Source organism: Panthera uncia, chromosome B4 (genome assembly GCF_023721935.1).
Source record: "Panthera uncia isolate 11264 chromosome B4, Puncia_PCG_1.0, whole genome shotgun sequence".
Classification (NCBI taxonomy): Eukaryota; Metazoa; Chordata; class Mammalia; order Carnivora; family Felidae; genus Panthera; species Panthera uncia.
This window is the reverse complement of record NC_064809.1, coordinates 36457843-36475550: the sequence shown is the minus strand read 5'-3', so window position 1 is coordinate 36475550 and position 17708 is coordinate 36457843. Positions and strand designations below refer to the sequence as shown.

At 39.2% G+C, this 17708-nt stretch overlaps 1 protein-coding gene across 3 annotated transcripts in view; it reads left to right on the top strand.

Annotated features, from left to right (window-relative positions):
- CCDC77 (coiled-coil domain containing 77) overlaps nucleotides 1-14206 on the top strand; it is a 31158-nt gene extending 16952 nt beyond the window's left edge. For all 3 annotated transcript variants that reach the window (XM_049624863.1, XM_049624865.1, XM_049624864.1), the window contains 6 exons: nucleotides 5643-5734; nucleotides 6913-7061; nucleotides 9684-9903; nucleotides 12159-12284; nucleotides 12386-12538; nucleotides 13293-14206. In XM_049624863.1, coding sequence (XP_049480820.1) covers nucleotides 5643-5734; nucleotides 6913-7061; nucleotides 9684-9903; nucleotides 12159-12284; nucleotides 12386-12538; nucleotides 13293-13439 — 887 coding nt within the window. In that variant the 3' untranslated portion in view covers nucleotides 13440-14206. The remainder of the gene's footprint in view (nucleotides 1-5642; nucleotides 5735-6912; nucleotides 7062-9683; nucleotides 9904-12158; nucleotides 12285-12385; nucleotides 12539-13292) is intronic.
- The last annotated feature ends 3502 nt before the right edge of the window (nucleotides 14207-17708 follow it).

Below are 17708 nucleotides of genomic sequence, written 5' to 3'. Positions count from 1 at the left end.
TTTGCTTTTAATTCCCTTGCCTTTGGAGATGTGTCAAGCAAGAAATTGCTGCAACTGAGGTCAAAGAGGTTGTTGCCTGTTTTCTCCTCCAGGGTTTTTATGGTTTTCTGTCTCACATTTAGATCTTTCATCCATTTTGAGTTTATTTTTGTGTATGGTATAAGTGGTCTAGTTGCATGTTGCTGTCCTGTTTTCCCAGCACCATTTGCTAAAGAGACTGTCTTTTTTCCATTGGATGCCCCTTCCTGCTTTGTCAAAGATCAGCTGGCCGTACACTTGTGGGTCCAATTCTGGGTTCTCTATTCTATTCCATTGGTCTATGTGTCTGTTTTTGTGCCAATACCACACTGTCTTGATGATTATAGCTTTGTAGTAAAGACTAAAGTCTGGGATTGTGATGCTTCCCGCTTTGGTTTTCTTTTTCAACATTACTTTGGCTATTTGGGGTCTTTTATGGTTCCATACAAATTTTAGGATTGTTTGTTCTAGCTTTGAGAAGAATGCTGGTGCAATTTTGATTGGGATTGCATTGAAGTGTAGATTGCTTTGTGTAGTATTGACATTTTAACATTTATTCTTCCAATCCATGGAATGTTTTTCCATTTCTTTGTGTCTTCTTCAGTTTCCTTCATAAGTTTTCTATAGTTTTCAGCATACGGATCTTTTACATCTTTGGTTAGGTTTATTCCTACGTATTTTATGATTCTTGGTGCATTTGTAAGTGGGGTCGATTTCTTGATTTCTCTTTCTATGGCTTCATTATTGGTGTATAGAAATGCAACTGATTTCTGTACATTGATTTTTGTATCCTGTGACTTTGCTAAATTCATGTATCAGTTCTAGCAGCTTTTTGGTGGAGTCTTTCGGGTTTTCATGTAGAGTATCATGTCTGTGAAAAGTGAAAGTTTGACTTCTTTGCCAGTTTTGATGCCTTTTATTTCATTTTGTTGTCTGATTACTGATGCTAGGACTTCTAACACTGTGTTAAACAACAGTGGTGAGAGTGGACATCCCTGTTGTGTTCCTGATCTCAGGGGAAAGCTCTGTTTTTCCCCATTGAGGATAATACTAGCTGTGGGCTTTTCATATATGGCTTTTATAATATTTCAGTATGTTCCTTCTATCCCAACTTACTTGAGGGTTTTTATTAAGGAACGATGCTGTATTTTGTTTTGCATCTATTGACAGGATCATATGGTTCTTATCCTTTCTTTTATTAATGTGATGTATCACATTGATTGATTTACGAATATTGAACCAGCCCTGCAGCCCAGGAATAAATCCCACTTGATCCTGGTGAAGAATTCTTTTTATATGCTATAGAATTCGATTTGCTAGTATCTTGTTGAAAATTTTTACATCCATGTTCATCAGGGATATTGGCCTGTAATTCTCCTTTCTTTGTGGGGTCTCTGTGTGGTTTGGGAATCAAGGTAATACTGGCTTCATAGAATGAGTCCAGAAGCTTTCTTTCCATTTCTAATTTTTGGAACAGCTTGAGAAGGATAGGTATTAACTCTGCTTTAAATGCCTGGTAGAATTCCCCTGGGAAGTCTGGTCCAGGACTCTTATTTGTTGGACATTTTTGATAACTGATTCAATTTCTTCACTAGTTATGGGTCTGTTCAAATTTTCTATTTCTTCCCATTTGAGTTTCAGTAGTGTGTGGGTATCTAGGAATTTGTGCATTTCTTCCAAGTTGTCCAGTTTGTTGGCATATAATTTTTCATAGTATTCTCTGATAATTATTTCTAGTTCTGAGGGGTTGGTTGTGATAGGTCCATTTTCATTCATGGTTTTATCTGTTTGGGTCCTCTCTTTTTGAGGATTCTGGCTAGGGTTTTATCAATTTTGTTTATTTTTTAAAAAAAAAACAGCTCTTAGTTTCATAGATCTACTTTTTTTTGGATTTTGTATTTATTTCTGTTCTAATCTTTATTATTTCTCTTCTTCTGTCTTGGGGTTTCTTTTCTGTTCTGCTTCTATATCCTTTAGGTGTGCTGTTAGATTTTGTATTTGGGATTTTTCTTGTTTCTTGAGATAGGCCTGGATTGCAGTGTATTTTCCTCTTAGGACTGCCTTTGATGCATCCCAAAGGGTTTGGACTGTCATGTTTTCATTTTCATTTGTTTCCGTATATTTTTTAATTTCTTCTTTAATTGCCTGATTGATCCATTCATTCTTTAGTAAGATGTCCTTTAACGTCCATGCATTTGGAGGTTTTCCAGACTTTTTCCTATGGTTGATTTGAAGTTTCATAGCATTGTGATCTGAAAATGTGTATGGTATGATCTCAGTTCTTTTATATTTTTTTGAGGGCTGTTTTGTGACAAGTATGTGATCTATCTTGGAGAATGTTCCATGTGCACTCGAGAAGAATGTGTATTCTGCTGCTTTTGGATAAAAAATTCTGAATATATGTGTCAGATCCATCTGGTCCAGTGTATCATTCAGGGCCATTGTTTCTGTATTGATTTTCTGCCTAGATGATGTGTCCGTTGTTGTAAGTGGAGTATTAAAGTCCCCTGCAATTACCATGTTCTTATCAGTAAGATTACTTATGTTTGTGATTCATTGTTTTATATATTTGGGTGCTACCAAACTGGATTCATAAAACTTTATAATTGTTAGCTCTTCTTGATGGATAGACCCCGTAATTATGATATAATGCCCTTCTTCATCTCTTGTTACAGCCTTTAGTTTAAAATCTAGTTTGTCTGATAGAAGTATGGCTACTCCAGCTTTCTTTTGACTTCCAATAGCATGATAGATGGTTCTCCATCCCCTCACTTTCAGTCTGAAGGTGTCCTCAGGTCTAAAATGGGTCTCTTGTAGACAGCAAATAGATGGATCTTGTTTTTTTATCCATTCTGATACCCTGTATCTTTTGATTGGAGCATTTAGTCCCATTTATATTCAGTGTTATTATTGAAAGATATGGATTTAGTGTCATTGTGTTATTTGTAGGTTTCATGCTTGTGATGTCTCTGGTCCTTTGTAGTCTTTGCAACATTCCCCTCACAGAGTTCCCCTTAGAATCTCTTGCAGGGCTGGTTTAGTAGTGATGAATTCCTTCAGTTTTTGTTTGTCTGGGAAAACCTTTATCTCTCCTATTCTGAATGACAGGCTTGCTGAATAAAGGATTCTTGGCTGCATGTTTTTCCTATTCAGTACATTGAATATTTCCTGCCACTCCCTTCTGGCCTGCCAAGTTTCAGTAGATAGGTCTGCTACTACCCTTATGTGTCTACCCTTGTAGGTTAAGGCCTGTTTGTCCCTAGCTGCTTTCAGAATTCTCTTTATCTTTGTATTTTTCCAATTTCACCATGATATGTCGTGTAGAAGATTGATTCACATTACATCTGAAGAGAGTTCTCTGTGCCTCCTGTATTTCAATGTCTGTTTCCTTACCCAGATTGCGGAAGTTCTCAGCTATAATTTGTTCAAGTAAACCTTCCATCCCTTTCTCTCTTCTTGTTCTGGAACTCCTGTGATACAGATATTATTCTGTTTCATTGAATCACAGTTCTCTAATTCCCTCCTCATGGTCTAGAATTTTTTTATCTTTTTTCTTGGCTAGGTCTTTTTCCATCATTTTATCTTCTATTTCACTTACACTCTGCTCTGCCTCTTCAATCCTCGCTGTCACTGCATCTAGTTTATTTTGTACCTCATTTCCAGCATTTCTTAATTCATCCTGACTACTTTTTATTTCCTTGGTCTTTGCAGCAATCGATTCTCTGCTGTCTTTTATGCTTTTTTTCAAGCCCAGTGATTGATCTTATGACTATTATTCTAAATTCTTGATCAGATATAGTGTTTATATCTGTTTTTATCAACTCTTCAGCTGTCAGAATTTCTTCTGAGGAAAATTCTTCCATTTTGTCATTTTGGCTAGTTTTCTGTCCCTTACGTGTTTTAAAAGCTTGTTATGTGTCCTGCACCTGGGAGCACTACTGTATTAAAGAGGGGTCATATACTGTCCAGGGCCTGGCCCTTCAGGAGGTGTTTTTTGCAGTGTGTTATGTGCTCTCTGTTGTTGTGACTCTGGTTGCTTTATCTCCCTACTCATAGTGATGTTTTGGACCCTCCGCCAGGTGTGCTTTGATTTGTTCATTGAAGTAGTCCTGGAAAAAAAAATTTTTAAAAAAAGGGGGTCGGGGGGCAGTGGTGGTGGAAAAGGCCCTGTCCTGTACAAAGAGAGAAATGACAGGGGCGGGGAAAAAGAAAGGAAAAAAGAAAATTAACTGGGCAGAGAAACTATATGGCTTAATCCAGAGAGAGAAGAAAATAAAGAAGGAGATATAGAACAGGTATAAAGAGAATAGATTAAATATGTCGCTTAAATAAACTAACAACCAGAATACAGAATAACCGGACTAGAGAAGGGAAGAAATAAGAGGGAGAAAAGGAAGAAAACATATATACATATATATATACATATATATATATATATATATATATATATATATATATATATATGTATATATATATACACACACACACACACATATATATACACACACACATATATATATGTGTGTGTGTATACATGTGTATGGGTGTAAATACACACACACACACACACACACACACACACGTATATGCATATAATAAGAATGATCCAAGAATTAAATCAGAAAATGCAAAAATGCTGGACTGATATCTGATGGTGCCTTGGAACTGGTGGCAGCACTGGTCTGGAGGAGAGGCTGTCTGGTCTGGTTAGTGTCAATCTTGCTCAGGTAGACACCCAGTTACCAGGTGCGGAGGGGCGTGGTTTGGTGTAGGCGGGTTCCGCCTCCACTGTGGGCCCTCTGTCGGTTCCCTGAGGCCCCACCTTGTTGGTGATGGGAAGAAAAATGGTGACATCCCAGTCTCTCCTCCCCAGACCCCCGGTGTCCCAAACTACTCTGTTCAGGCCATCCTCACAGTACTGCACAGTGGGAGTGGGGCTATTTTTTTCCCCCCTCTCTCTTGCTCCACAGTCTCCCATGCCTGGGCTCATCTGGGGTTCAAACCCAGATGTCTTAAAGGGTCCTGCTCTGGGCACCCCACCAAAGGGCCTCCTCTCAGTGCCACATGGGTCCGAACGAGGTGGATTGTCCTGCTCTACTGACTCTGACGCCTCCCTGGTGCTAGGCTGGGATTTAAACCCTGATGCCTTAAAGGGTCCTGCTTTGTGCACCCCCCTTCCTGGGAAGTGCTGCTCCACCCCACCGATAAATGGCCTCTGGCTGGCAGGTGCAGGCAGGGTCCTAGCATTGCTTATTTTTAAAATCCCCATCTTTAGAAAATTGGGTGATAAATCACAACCAAATGTTTAGACTTAGTTTTCCTTATTCCTTACCTTTTTTGATTAAATAAGATTTTGTGAGAATAGATACAACTCCAAAGGAAAATTTAGTGTTTATTTTTTAGAAAGGTGAATATTATCATCCAGAAGACATCCTGGCATAGTTCCTTTAGAGAGATTCCCATTTGAAAAACTATTACTATAGCCATTGGATGTTTTCATTCTTCTTCCTTTTCTTCTCTTACAGGTAAACCCAACCAGACTCCTCTGCAGAGCTAATGTTGATGCTCAAATAGCTAAGAAAAACTAGGTAAGGGTCTTGATTAATTTTTGTTTTCTGTTTTAGATTCTAAAGTAAGCAAAAGAAAACCAGCAATGAGAGAGAAAGAAGAAAGTTCTGAGCAATACCAGGGAGACATACAAACACTTACCCTGCAGGTAAAGAATTTATTTTGGCAGACCAGAACAGTTTCTGTCCACAACTTTAGCTTTGTGTAGCATACCTTTGTTATCATATAAATACCTTCTTACGTACATGTTACATCTATTCATCAAGTGATAAAGAAAATATACGTTGTTCCTAATTTCCAAGGAAATTATTTTATATTTTAAAACCATTATTCTCTTTTGAGCCATTCTAGAAGCGCTATTGTGAACCTTCTATTCCTTCAGCTTATATACAAAGCCTTACCCAACAAAACTATCATACAGTAAGAATTCCCTTTGTGATTGGCCTAGGGAATCTGTGCTGATAGATTGACCTCTAGGGGGGTAAATCGGTTTATTTAAGTGCATGTATTCTACGGGTGCCTGGGTGGCTCAGTTGGTTGAGCGTCTGACATCGGCTCAGGTCATGATCTCATGGCTCATGAGTTCGAGCCCTGCATCAAGCTCTGTGCTGTGATCTTCAGATCTTCTGTCCCTCTCCCTCTGTCCCTCGCCCTGCTTGCACTCTCTCACAAAAAATAAATAATTTTTTTTTTAAAGGTACATTGGTCTAGGAAAGTCATGAATCATCCTATTACCATCTTGTAATTGTGTATCATTTGCAACCAGGATTTTTCATCTAGTTGCACTCAAGTTCCTGTCCTTACTGGGGAGGAGTAACAACAGAGCAGTCTGTTGCTTTAAATGACAGTTTCTGCCTTTGGCTAGTATCTCCATTTGGAGTCATGACAGCCAGAATCAGAGAAGGAAATTACATTATACTGATTTTGCCCCACCTTTTAAAGTGAAAAATGAAGAAGAGTCATTCTATTTCTGTGCAACGAGGGGTTCTTAAGAGGAAGACAGTCCTAAAATTCCAAAATAGGAGATAGTGAAAAGATGAGAATCTTAGGGTAGAGGAAACTGTATTTTCTAGCTTTTTGCGTGTGATGTAGATGCTTTGTTTAGTGTGGACAGAGCTTGCTCTTTTGTAGCCTAACCCCATTTATAAGACATTAAATAAAAAGGAGAACACTTAAGATTTTTCTTTGTTTTGCTGCTGTGCTTTTGTTTGTGGGTTTTTTGTTTGGCTTTTTACACTTTTCTGGAGCAAGGCTGGCTTTTAGAGGTAATAAATAAGTGGAAGCAAAGCAGGAGTGGATACGCCACACCCCATTTGGCCTACCTAGGTGGAAGCGCTGCAGGCTCAGCTGGAGGAACAGACCAGGCTTTCTCGAGAGCAAGTTGAAGGGCTCATAGAGGACAGACGGATTCGCATTGAGGAAATACAAGTGCATCAACAGAGAAATCGGGACAAAATCAAAGAGCTTACCAAAAGGTGAGTGTTCAAGAAAGCTGTACCTGACAGATTTTTGCATTTTTCTGAGTGGCTTAAAAGTGGACGGTCCTGGGGCGTCTGGGTGGCTCAGTTGGTTAAGTGTCCAACTCTTGTCCTGCCCTGTATGCACAATAGGCCCGCAATAAACATTGAGTACTTGGTGATCCTTATCAAACTGCACCTTGCTGCTTCTTTTCTGTGTTAAACATTCTACATTTAAAATTTTTTTCATGTTACGTTTTTCATCGCTTTATTTATTTTTTTTTTTATTGTCATCTTAAACTTCTCTAGTGCCTCTTCCTCCACTTGAAAGTATGGGGATTAAAATTGGATGTGATACTTAAATTAAGATTTCTGGCCACTGCAGAGTAGGAACTGCCTTCTGGCTCTTGCCGGCTCTGTTTCCTTGAACACAGCAGTATGTTTGCATTTGGCCAGCACTCCTCCACCTTCGTTTTTATTTTTGGTATTTTGGCCTTACGCATAGCATTTTCAGTTTTCATTGGATTTTAACTGTTTTTAAGGGAACAGTGTGTTCATTATTTATTTAAAAAAATTTTTTTTAACGTTTATTCATTTTAGAGACAGAGAGAGACAGAGCATGAATGGGGGATGGTCAGAGAGAGAGAGACACAGAATCTGAAACAGGCTCCAGGCTCTAAGCTGTCAGCACAGAGCCCGATGCGGGGCTCGAACTCACGGACCACGAGATCATGACCTGAGCCGAAGTCGGTCACCCAACCGACTGAGCCACCCAGGTGCCCCTAGGGAACGGTGTTTTTAAATTTTCATAGTAATTTGTAGTTTTACAATTGTCTTCTAGAATATTAATAACCATCCTGGTTTAACATCATCTACATATCTGAGCACTTGATCAATCCCTTACATTAGATAGATCATCCTAAGAATATTGAATGGCATGAAATCCAAGGCCATTAGTGACTGTCCTTTGGGTCTCTTTCAAACCACTTATACATTAACAAGATCCTACTCGCCCAGTTTGTAATTGAGAACATAATGTAAGATAGAATAAAATAACTCATTGAAAGCAAGAGAGATCCTTGTGGTAACTGAATCAATCTCTTTCTTTATACACATACATGTATACCTGAACATATATACATTCATCTGGTGACAGTTATCCTGCTTTGTGCCTGCATTATGCTATTACTCCCCCTTCTCTGCATATCCTATTACTCATGAAAATAACTGAGTGTGTCTGACATTATTTGGTCAGTGGAAAATTACAGTGATTGCCTCATGGTATTTCATAATTTTTGCAAGCAGTTTGATCATTTGATACAGTATTTTTCTAGGTGTTGATGTTAAACTGATGAACTGCTAACTTCTAGATAGATTTTTTTTTTTTTGAAGATAGAACATCATTCGTCTATTCCAAAATCTCAGTAGTCGGCGAGAATCTATTCAGTACTTTGTGTCTGTTTAGTAGCTGGTACTGTCCTTGAAAATCTGGTGGTAGCAGTGCAAAAGTAAATGATAAATAAGGTATCAGCTTCCACTCAGGTTAGAAAATACGCACGGTGGGACACCTGGCCGGCTTAGTTGGTGGAGCATGTGGTGCTTGATCTTGGGGTTGTGAGTTTGGGCCCCACATTGGGTATAGAGATTACTTAAAAATAAAATCTTTTGAAAAGAAGAAGAAAAATAGGGCATCTGGGTGGCTCAGTTGGTTAAGCGTCTAACTCTTGATTTCGGCTCAGGTCACAATCTCCTGGTTAGTGAGTTCAAGCTCCATGTCAGGCTCTGCACTGATAGCATGGAACCTGCTTGAGATTCTCTCTCTGTCTCTCTGTCTCTGTCTCTCTCAAAATAAACTTTAAGGACACCTGGGTGGCTCAGTGGAGTGTCCGACTTCAGCTCAGGTCATGATCTCACAGTTCTTGAGTTCTAGCCCCACATTGGGCTTGCTACTATCAGTACAGATCCTCTGGCCCCCCCATCTCTCTCTGCCCCTCCTCCACTCATGCTCTCTCCCTTAAAAATAAATAAAGATCTAAAAATAAATAAACTTAGAAAAAAAACGGAAAATATGCCTTTTGATAGTTAAAACAGCATCGTATATAAGCAAGTGTCGGATTGTAGCACAGGCATAGAGATTTAAACTGACATGGAATTTTGGAGAATAGAGAAACTAAATGGGCTTAAAGTTGCCACGATGCCTCCATGGAGGAAGTTGATCTTGAGAAAAGGATAAGATTTGATACCAGGCAGTTTACGTGTGGAGCACAGCATAAACAAAAGCAAAACTCTTTGACATTTTAGAACTTGTGTTCACCCTCAGGGAATAGTCCACATTTGTGCAGGCTATGTGCAAATATTTCTATAGGTCTTTTAATTATATAACCTGAAATTTGGGAAAATATCTATAAAGCCCAGTCTGTTAGCCAGTGAGCAAGGGTAAGTACAGTACACTTTGTCTTGTAAAACATGTAAGATTGCCAGTGACCAGGTTAAGTGTGTTTTTAAAAGTGTTAATGATATTTTACAGAATTCACGGATTTCACAATTTTTAAAGAACCTATATCTTCCCTTTGTCTGAATAACTATGTGTCATAGGTGCCATGTAAGCTTCTTCGTGTCCACGTTTGTATTTTCTTTCAGTCTCCATCACACCCAAGAACTTCTCTATGAGAGCACCAAAGACTTTTTGCAACTCAGATTTGAAAACCAAAATAAAGAGAAGTCATGGATGCTTGAAAAGGATCATTTGATGTCAAAGATTAAGCAATACAGCATGCAATGTAAGAAGAAAGAAGATAAAATTAGAAACGTTTGGCCAGTCATTCATGAGAATCATCATCACCAAAATGAATATGTTAAGGTAGTTTTCTTATGTCTTATAGAAATTGTTAATTTTTCTGGAAAAGTTGAAAGAATTCAGAGAATTTCAAAGAACCTGAGAATTGTCATACAAGATTCATTCAGTTCCCAAAGCTGTTATAGCAGCAGCCTTAAGAAATAGGTTTTTTGGGACACCTGAGTGGTTCAGTCAGTTAAGCATCCAAGTTCAGGTCATGATCTCATGGTTCTCAAGTTTGAACCCCACATTGGAGTCTCTGCTGTCGGCGTGGACCCGCTTGGGATCCTCTATCTCCGTCTCTCTCTGCCCCTCCCTGGTTCGTGCGTGAACTCTCTCTCTCTCTCTCAAAAATAAGTAAACATTAAAAAATAATAGTAAAAATAAATATATATTTTTTTAGGTTTATGTATTTGAGAGAGAGAGAGAGAAAGAACATGAGTGGGGGAGGGGCAGAGAGAGAGGGAGACGGAATCCCAAGCAGGCTCCACACTGTCAGCACAGAGCCCGATGTGATGCTCGGGCCCACGAACTGTGAGATGATGACCTGAGCTGAAACCAAGAGTCGGACGCTCAACTGACTGAGCCACCTAAGCACTCTAAGAAATAGTTTTCAAAGAGTAGTGTTATCATTACAGTGTTTGCATATTTCGAAAATTAAACTACTGATTGATTCGTTTATTCATTGAACAAATACTTATAACACTCCTACTACGGGCTAGGCTCTGGAGTTACAACAGTAGATAAGTTAGACCAGGCCTGCCTTCATGGCATTTACATTTTCATGGGTGAGAATGGGGACATCTGGCTGGCTCAGTTGGAAGAGCATGTGGCTCTTGATCTTGGGGTCATGAATTCGAGCCCCACATGGATGTAGAGACTACTTAAATAGATAAAAAAAACTTTAATGGGTAAGAAGGAAACATTAACAAAGAAAATGATTGGGGCGTCTAGGTGGCTCAGTTAAGCGCCCAACTTCGGCTCAGGTCATGATCTTGTAGTTCATGAATTTGAGCCCCATGTCATGCTCTGTGCTGACAGCTTGGAGCCTGGAGCCTGTTTTGGATTCTGTGTCTCCCTCTCTCTGTGCCCCTCCCCCTCCCGAGCTCTTGCTCACTGTCGCTCTCTCTCTCAAAATTAAATAAACATTTTTTAAAAATGATAGATTATTAAAAAGTAAGTGGTATTAAGGAATTAAAAAGATTATATGAAGATTGTATGTAGTTGCTAAAAGTCTACTTTCGTAGGGAAGCACGGGGACCCTCTGTTAATGTCTGATGTTTTTGCCGAGACCTAAAATGGTACAGAGCCTGCTGTACAGACCTAGGGGATGAGCATTTCAAGCAGAGGGAAAAGCAAATTTAAAGTATGTTCAGGGAGGGGCAGCTGGCTGGCTCAGTCGGTAGAGCAAGTTCATGAGCTCGAGCCCCACATTGGGCGTGGACCCTACTTTACAAGAATTTTAATTTAAAAAGAAAAGTATGTTCAGGGAAGAGGGAGAATATCATTGTGGTCATAGAGGAATAAGCAAGAAGGAAGTGGAAAGCAAAGAGGTTGATGGGTTGGGGGGTGGGGGCAGCAGCCAATTGTGGAGGATGCCTTCTAGGGCCTTTACATTCCTGGTGAGAATAATTTAGCTGTAAACATTGTATCTCTTTGAAGGATTGTGTGTAAGGAAGAAACATCTGATTTAGGTTTTTGTAGATCTTCTGGCTGCTTGATGGAACATATATAATATTTGTTGTTGTTTCTATTTAAAGGAAACTTCAGGGGCGCCTGGGTGGCTCTGTCTGATGAGACTCTTGGTTTCAGCTCAGGTCATGATCTCACGGTTCGTGAGATCAAGCCCGCATCAGGCTCTGCATATTAGTGCAGAGCCTGCTTGGGATTCTCTCTCTCTGCCCCTCTCCTGTTTGTGCTTTCACTCTTTCTCAAAAATAAATAAACTTAAAAAAAAATTGAAAGTAAAATAAAGAAAAACTTCAGAAATGTGTCCCAAAACATATATTGTAATGTCTTACTTGAGATAGTTCTGAGCTCCATTATCTGATTCTTCTCAGATCCAAGATATTTGTTTTATTTTAAAGAATTTCTACTATGTACACTTCAGAAAAAGGTTGAGAGAGTCCTCTAGAAATAAGAGGCTTTCACATTCTCTCCAAAGTTCCTTGCTGTCTTGTTCCTTAACTCGTTTTAGACTTAGGGAAATCCTTTCTTTCCTTGCCTAAGTGCTATTTGAATTACCAAAATTGTAATTTTTTTCTCCTTCTGACCTGCAGTCCCTAAAAGATAAGTTAGTACAAGAGAAAAAATTGTCCAACATGTATCAAGAGCAGTGCATTTCCCTAGAAGAAGAACTTGCCCGAATTCGTGAGGAAGAGAGAGTGAGGAGAGAGATCTTCAAGGTACAAAATTCTCTGCCACCTCTGATGGAGTGGGAAGTGCAGATGGTTTGGGGAATGCTTCCCTCATCTTCAAAAATGCCTTTCCCTGTCCCTATATTTAGGATCGCACTAACAAGATGGGGAGGCGCTTACAGGTGATGACAAAACGCTATGAGGCCTTGGAGAAGCGGCGTATCTTGGAAGTAGAAGGCTTTAAGACAGATATTAAGATTCTCCGGCAGAGGCTGAAAGACTTGGAGCAAATACTCTATAAGGTAATTGCTGATTCTGAATGACCAAGAGGGAGAAAAGGGGTGCAGGTGAGGAGACGTGGCCATGAGGCCTCCTCAGAAGAGAAATGTGTAGACACACCTCACTAAAATCAGTTTAGTGAGTACACACCAGAGGGAAGACTAAGTAGACTGAAATCATTGATGCATCAGTGTACTTCTGTCTTAGCTAAACTTAGCAGAAAGCTTCATCCCTCCCCGTTCAAGAAGTAGAGTACAAGAACTGTGTCTATTTTACCAGTGGAGAAAGTGAGTAATTGAGTAGTAAAGTAATTTCTCCCTATCAAACACAGCTTTATTTAGAATTCAGGTTGCCTCAGAATCCTTCTTAAGGAGATTTAACCAGTCATCCACATATCTTCAATGATTGCTATGTGCCAAACAAGGTCAATTGTGGAAAAGAAGAGATGCTTTCTTTGATTCTTTGGCAAATTTACCAGTAATGTTCATATCAGTGTCTTTTTTTACTCATTATTATTTATGATCTCTGTCCTATGGCTTCTTTACTGCTATGTGGGAAAGCCAAGAGTCTCACGCCTTTTCTGCTTTAATTGTACTCTACATTTTCCTTCTTTTAGTTAGTCGTTAAGCAAACTAAGGACTGGATTTCTCTTATGTACTACAAGTCTCACAAGAAGGAGCCAGAGAGCCTAACCTTTCTGACCGATTTCTTCCCCTGGCGTGTGCTATAATCATTTCTTCTTTTTTTTTTTTTTTTTTTTTTTCCCCCAATCTCTAGGCAACACTTAATGCCCAGGCAAACCAGGATCTTGCCATTCTGTGTGAGGTGCGTGACAGCAATAGACGGGCACATAAGCTACAAGGAGAACTGAAGAACCTTAAGTCCAAAGTATTTGGTCTGGAGAATGAACTTAGACTCTGTTGATGTTTACATTTAGAAATGGCCCTCGTCTGGAATAGGTCTGCTTCCTGAAATCTGAGGAAAAGGTCATTTTCTCCCAGAATCTGTACACATAGAGTCGGCTAGGACAGTGATATCCGTCATTATGAAGACCGGGCTAAGAGTTAGGGACCACTAAAGGAGCTCTTCTTGCTAAGTTTTAGCTATAATTTTTGCTGTCCTATTAACTTTTTTTTTTTTTTTTTTGGTCTGGATTGTAACCTTTCCCACATTTTTTCTCCCACTTAAAATATAATGACAGTTTTTTGTTTTTTTAAGAAGGCAATGACAATGAAAATTTAGGAAGAAAGTATTTTCTTCACTCAGCTGGGCTGAGTGTCAGTAGTTGGAACACTTTCCCTGAGATCAAGGCATCCTCTGAGGTTGCCCAAGGTAGCAAATCACATTCTGTCAAATGTGAACAGGTAGTAATTCTGCTATTTAACTTTCTTCCCTCATGAGCGGAATTACTTTTTTTGGATACCCAGTCTCAGGAAGTTTCACCAGAGGGCACTAAAGACCTCTTCCTTTCTTTCTCCCTTTATTTCTCTCTTTTTCTTTCTAGAGACTCCATTTTTAAACAAAATGTTCACCTAGGAAAATAAAAGTGCCACTTTTCTAAGAGTGAGTGAAACTTCAGTGATCCTTGTATGAAAGCTCATCATTTCACCAATAACATGTTTTTTAAAAAATAATGTATATATTGTATATTACACATTAACTATTTTTCAATAAAAATGTAATTGAGGATATTCTAGTCTTCTATAATTTGTTAAAAACCACATTTATAACTTTGTTAATGACTTTACTTGTTCCAAGTCTCTGCAGTTTTGTACAAGTATTAAAGTTTTGCTCTGAAATTCTATGATTTAATAAGCCTTTTTGTTTTGCCTAGTGCCAAAATAGCAACTGTAATGAAAAAGTAGTTCTTTAAGTGTTAGAACAAAAAGAAGAACCATCCACATATGTAAGTCCCTCTAAAGTCCAAGACTAATCCCTCTGGGAATTTCTGGCTGAACTTGTTAGTTGAAAAAAACCTGATCTGTTATCATAGATATTAAAGAAGAAAGTAGCATCTCCTACTGGCAGTTCAATCACCATTTTCTTAATACAAATATGGAAACCTGAGTTCTTTCCTTTGTCCTGGATGAATCAGAATGAGGCTATACTGAGCTAAGATCAACTGACTGTCCAGAGGCTGTCCAGGTACATATGCAATTATTTTGGTCCAGATGCAGAACAATTTGCTTTGTAGAGGATGTAGATGGAAAAATGGATAAAGTTTTAGTGCCACTACCTTTGGTTCTATCACATATAAACGAAGAGATGTTTGTGAAATAGGAGGAGGAGAATGAGAGCCAGTTCGATGGAGGCAGCAAGAGCAGAGGAGTAGATAATCCTAAGGGCCGATTGCCTCATTTTTCACAGAGGGAATAAAATCAAGTCCTTCCACTGAGAGTGAGATGGGGCACTGCTGTGGTGCGGAGCTTGAGAAGAGTGAATGTTTGGAAAGAGGAGAGGGCACTGGTGAGGGGCAAGGGATAGAACCATTAGGAGTAGGTTTTGATGAAGGATTTGGTGAGTTGAATTGGCTGCCAATGAAAAAAAAGTCTAAGATTCCAGCAAATCACTGTCTGCGTCATGTGTCCTAACTTACCAAGTAGGTAAAGGCAGAGAACCAAATGGATCTAGAATAGGCAGACAGGAGAAAGGGCCAAAGGGAGGCACTGCAAAGAAAATGTTTCAAAAGGTGGTGTTTGTTTTTAAAGTAAGCTCTAGGCCCAAGGTGGGACTTGAACTCAGGACCCTGAGATAAAGAGTTACATGTTCTACCAACTGAGCCAGCTAAGTTCCTCCAAAAGGTTTTTTTTGGGTTTTGTTGTTTGTTTGTAAATCTGTTAATGGGTGTAAGCTGTGAAGTATTCTACTCCTGGACTGATTGGTAGCTTAATTTCAAGTCAGTCCTACAAAAAGAAGTGTGAACACAAGCTGAACTTGTGGAACAGTTACGTACTTGATTACTTGGTGACTAAGGTAGCATCATAGTATACCCATATTATTGTGGATGGGATAGCTCTCTTTTTGGAAACGATGTAATTTTTTTCTGAACTACCAGATGATAATATTCACATCTTAAGTGGTACATAAGTATGTGGAGTGAGATTGTTACTAAGAAACCTACTGCCCTTGCCATGGGAGCTTTCTGGGAGCTTGGCTGTCAAATAGAAGCTATTATTGCTTTTGTTTGCAGATCTTGGCATCTCTTCTTTGCTTTTTGGGCTGCGTGGCTTCTTTCTGAAAACTGAGCCAGCCATGCTTTTTTTTTTTTAAATTGTGTTGTATTGACACATTAACAGACCAACAAGTGCCATAGAATACAAAGTTGAGAAATAGACCCAATTAAATATTGGAATTTAGGTTACTGTAATAGAGTCAATTCAAATTGGTGTGGTAAATATATATTTGTTTTAGTTAAATATTTATTATAAAATCATATGCTTGAAAAGTTAATTCATTTACCTCCATCTCAATCTATCTTCTTAGATAATTGTGGGTTCACATGTGGTTGGAAGAAATCATACAGAGTAAGATGTTATTTGTCCAGTTTCTCCCAGCCATTCCATTTTGACATGGCTAGTCTGCTGTTTTTTGCATCCCAACAAACTCCAAATTGGACCACGGTGTTTCTGATGGACCTCCTGTTGGTTTTGTGGCATTTCCTTTCTCTTTTGGCTCACGATTGTCCAATCCACTAAACATCTTCGTATTTAACCATATCGGTGCTAATTTTAAATTAGTACAATCTTGATACTACTTTGTTGACTGTTCTCTGTCTTGACATTTAGAAAGGGATAATGAAATATTAAATGGAGGGATCCAAAATCTGAATGAGTCTGATGTATTGTCATGCATATTTCTGTAAGATTTCATTTGGCCACAAGCTCGATAATTGGTCAAGATTGGACTGGTCTGTCTGGGATTCTTTTACTTAACTAGAGTGATTCTCCACTCTGCCCTACACTCTTGTATCACTTCCTAGGCCAGGGCACCACCTGATAAGCTTCTACAGAAGAGCTATGCTCTCTATGTGCCAAAAGCTATGCTTTCTTTCTTGCTTTATATCAAAGCAATGAATTCCTTCCCCCCAAAAATGACCTTATTAAACTCTTCTTTATATGTTCTTTGTTCAAATCCTCTATAATGTCTTCAGGATTCTGTATTTCACCTCTACTCAGTCTGACTGTAACCTTGAATTCATCCTGCCCCATCTTGTGTCATGCCTGGCCTCCAGCTTCACCTCCTGAGCACTCGCATTTGAGGGTGCCACCCCATCCTCACACGTTCTTGCTTCGTAGATCTCTCTGTCCTCTCTGACTCCTCTGTCGGCTGGGTTTGCTCACTCCTTGTCTGACTCCCTTCTGCTTATCATGTCAATGTCAATATTCCCAGGACTCTCTCACCCACAGGATCCTCCCTAGGTGATCTGCTTTTCCATGATTCCAGCAACTAATGGTGAGAATGTTAGGGGATTTCTTTGCCTAGAGGTATCGAAAAGCAGGAGTAATCTCCCTTGAGAATAGTATGAAATTAAAAAAAACAAAACAAAAACTTTTATTATTTTTAATTAATTAATTTATTTTTTATATACCCAACATGGGGACCGAACGCACAACATTGAGATCAAAAGTTGTATGCTCTGCTGACAGCCAGGAACAGCATGGAATTTAAGGGAAAACCTACCTGAAAGCAAAGTATCCACCTAGTAAGCAAAGGTAGCACTGGGATGGGAAACTGTATAGCAAAGGGTGACTGAATCCAGATGAGAGAAATAAATCAGAGACTGATTTAAAGTCCCCAAGTTCACTTGCTAATGACTTAAAGGAAAACAGAACATGAAATGTCCCCTAAAATGAGCTGGGATAATGGAATGCAGGGGTTTTCCATGTGTATCTCTCAGTGACTTGCATTGACAGGCCTCTTTTTAGGATAAGATGTCAGGTTGAAGAGCAGAATCTTTGTTAAGGCAGAAGAATTTTTTTGAAGCTCTAGGGAATATAAATACTTAGGAAGAACTCAGCATTTCACTTTCTCCCAAAGTGATTTCTTACCCCCAACACCCACCCTGACCACCCTACACTACACCACACCCACACCACGTATGCAGTGAATATATGAAGGGCCAGGAAAACAAAACAAAAAAATCTCATCACATGACTAGTTGCGCTGTCCTTGTCCCAAATCACTAGACTGGGT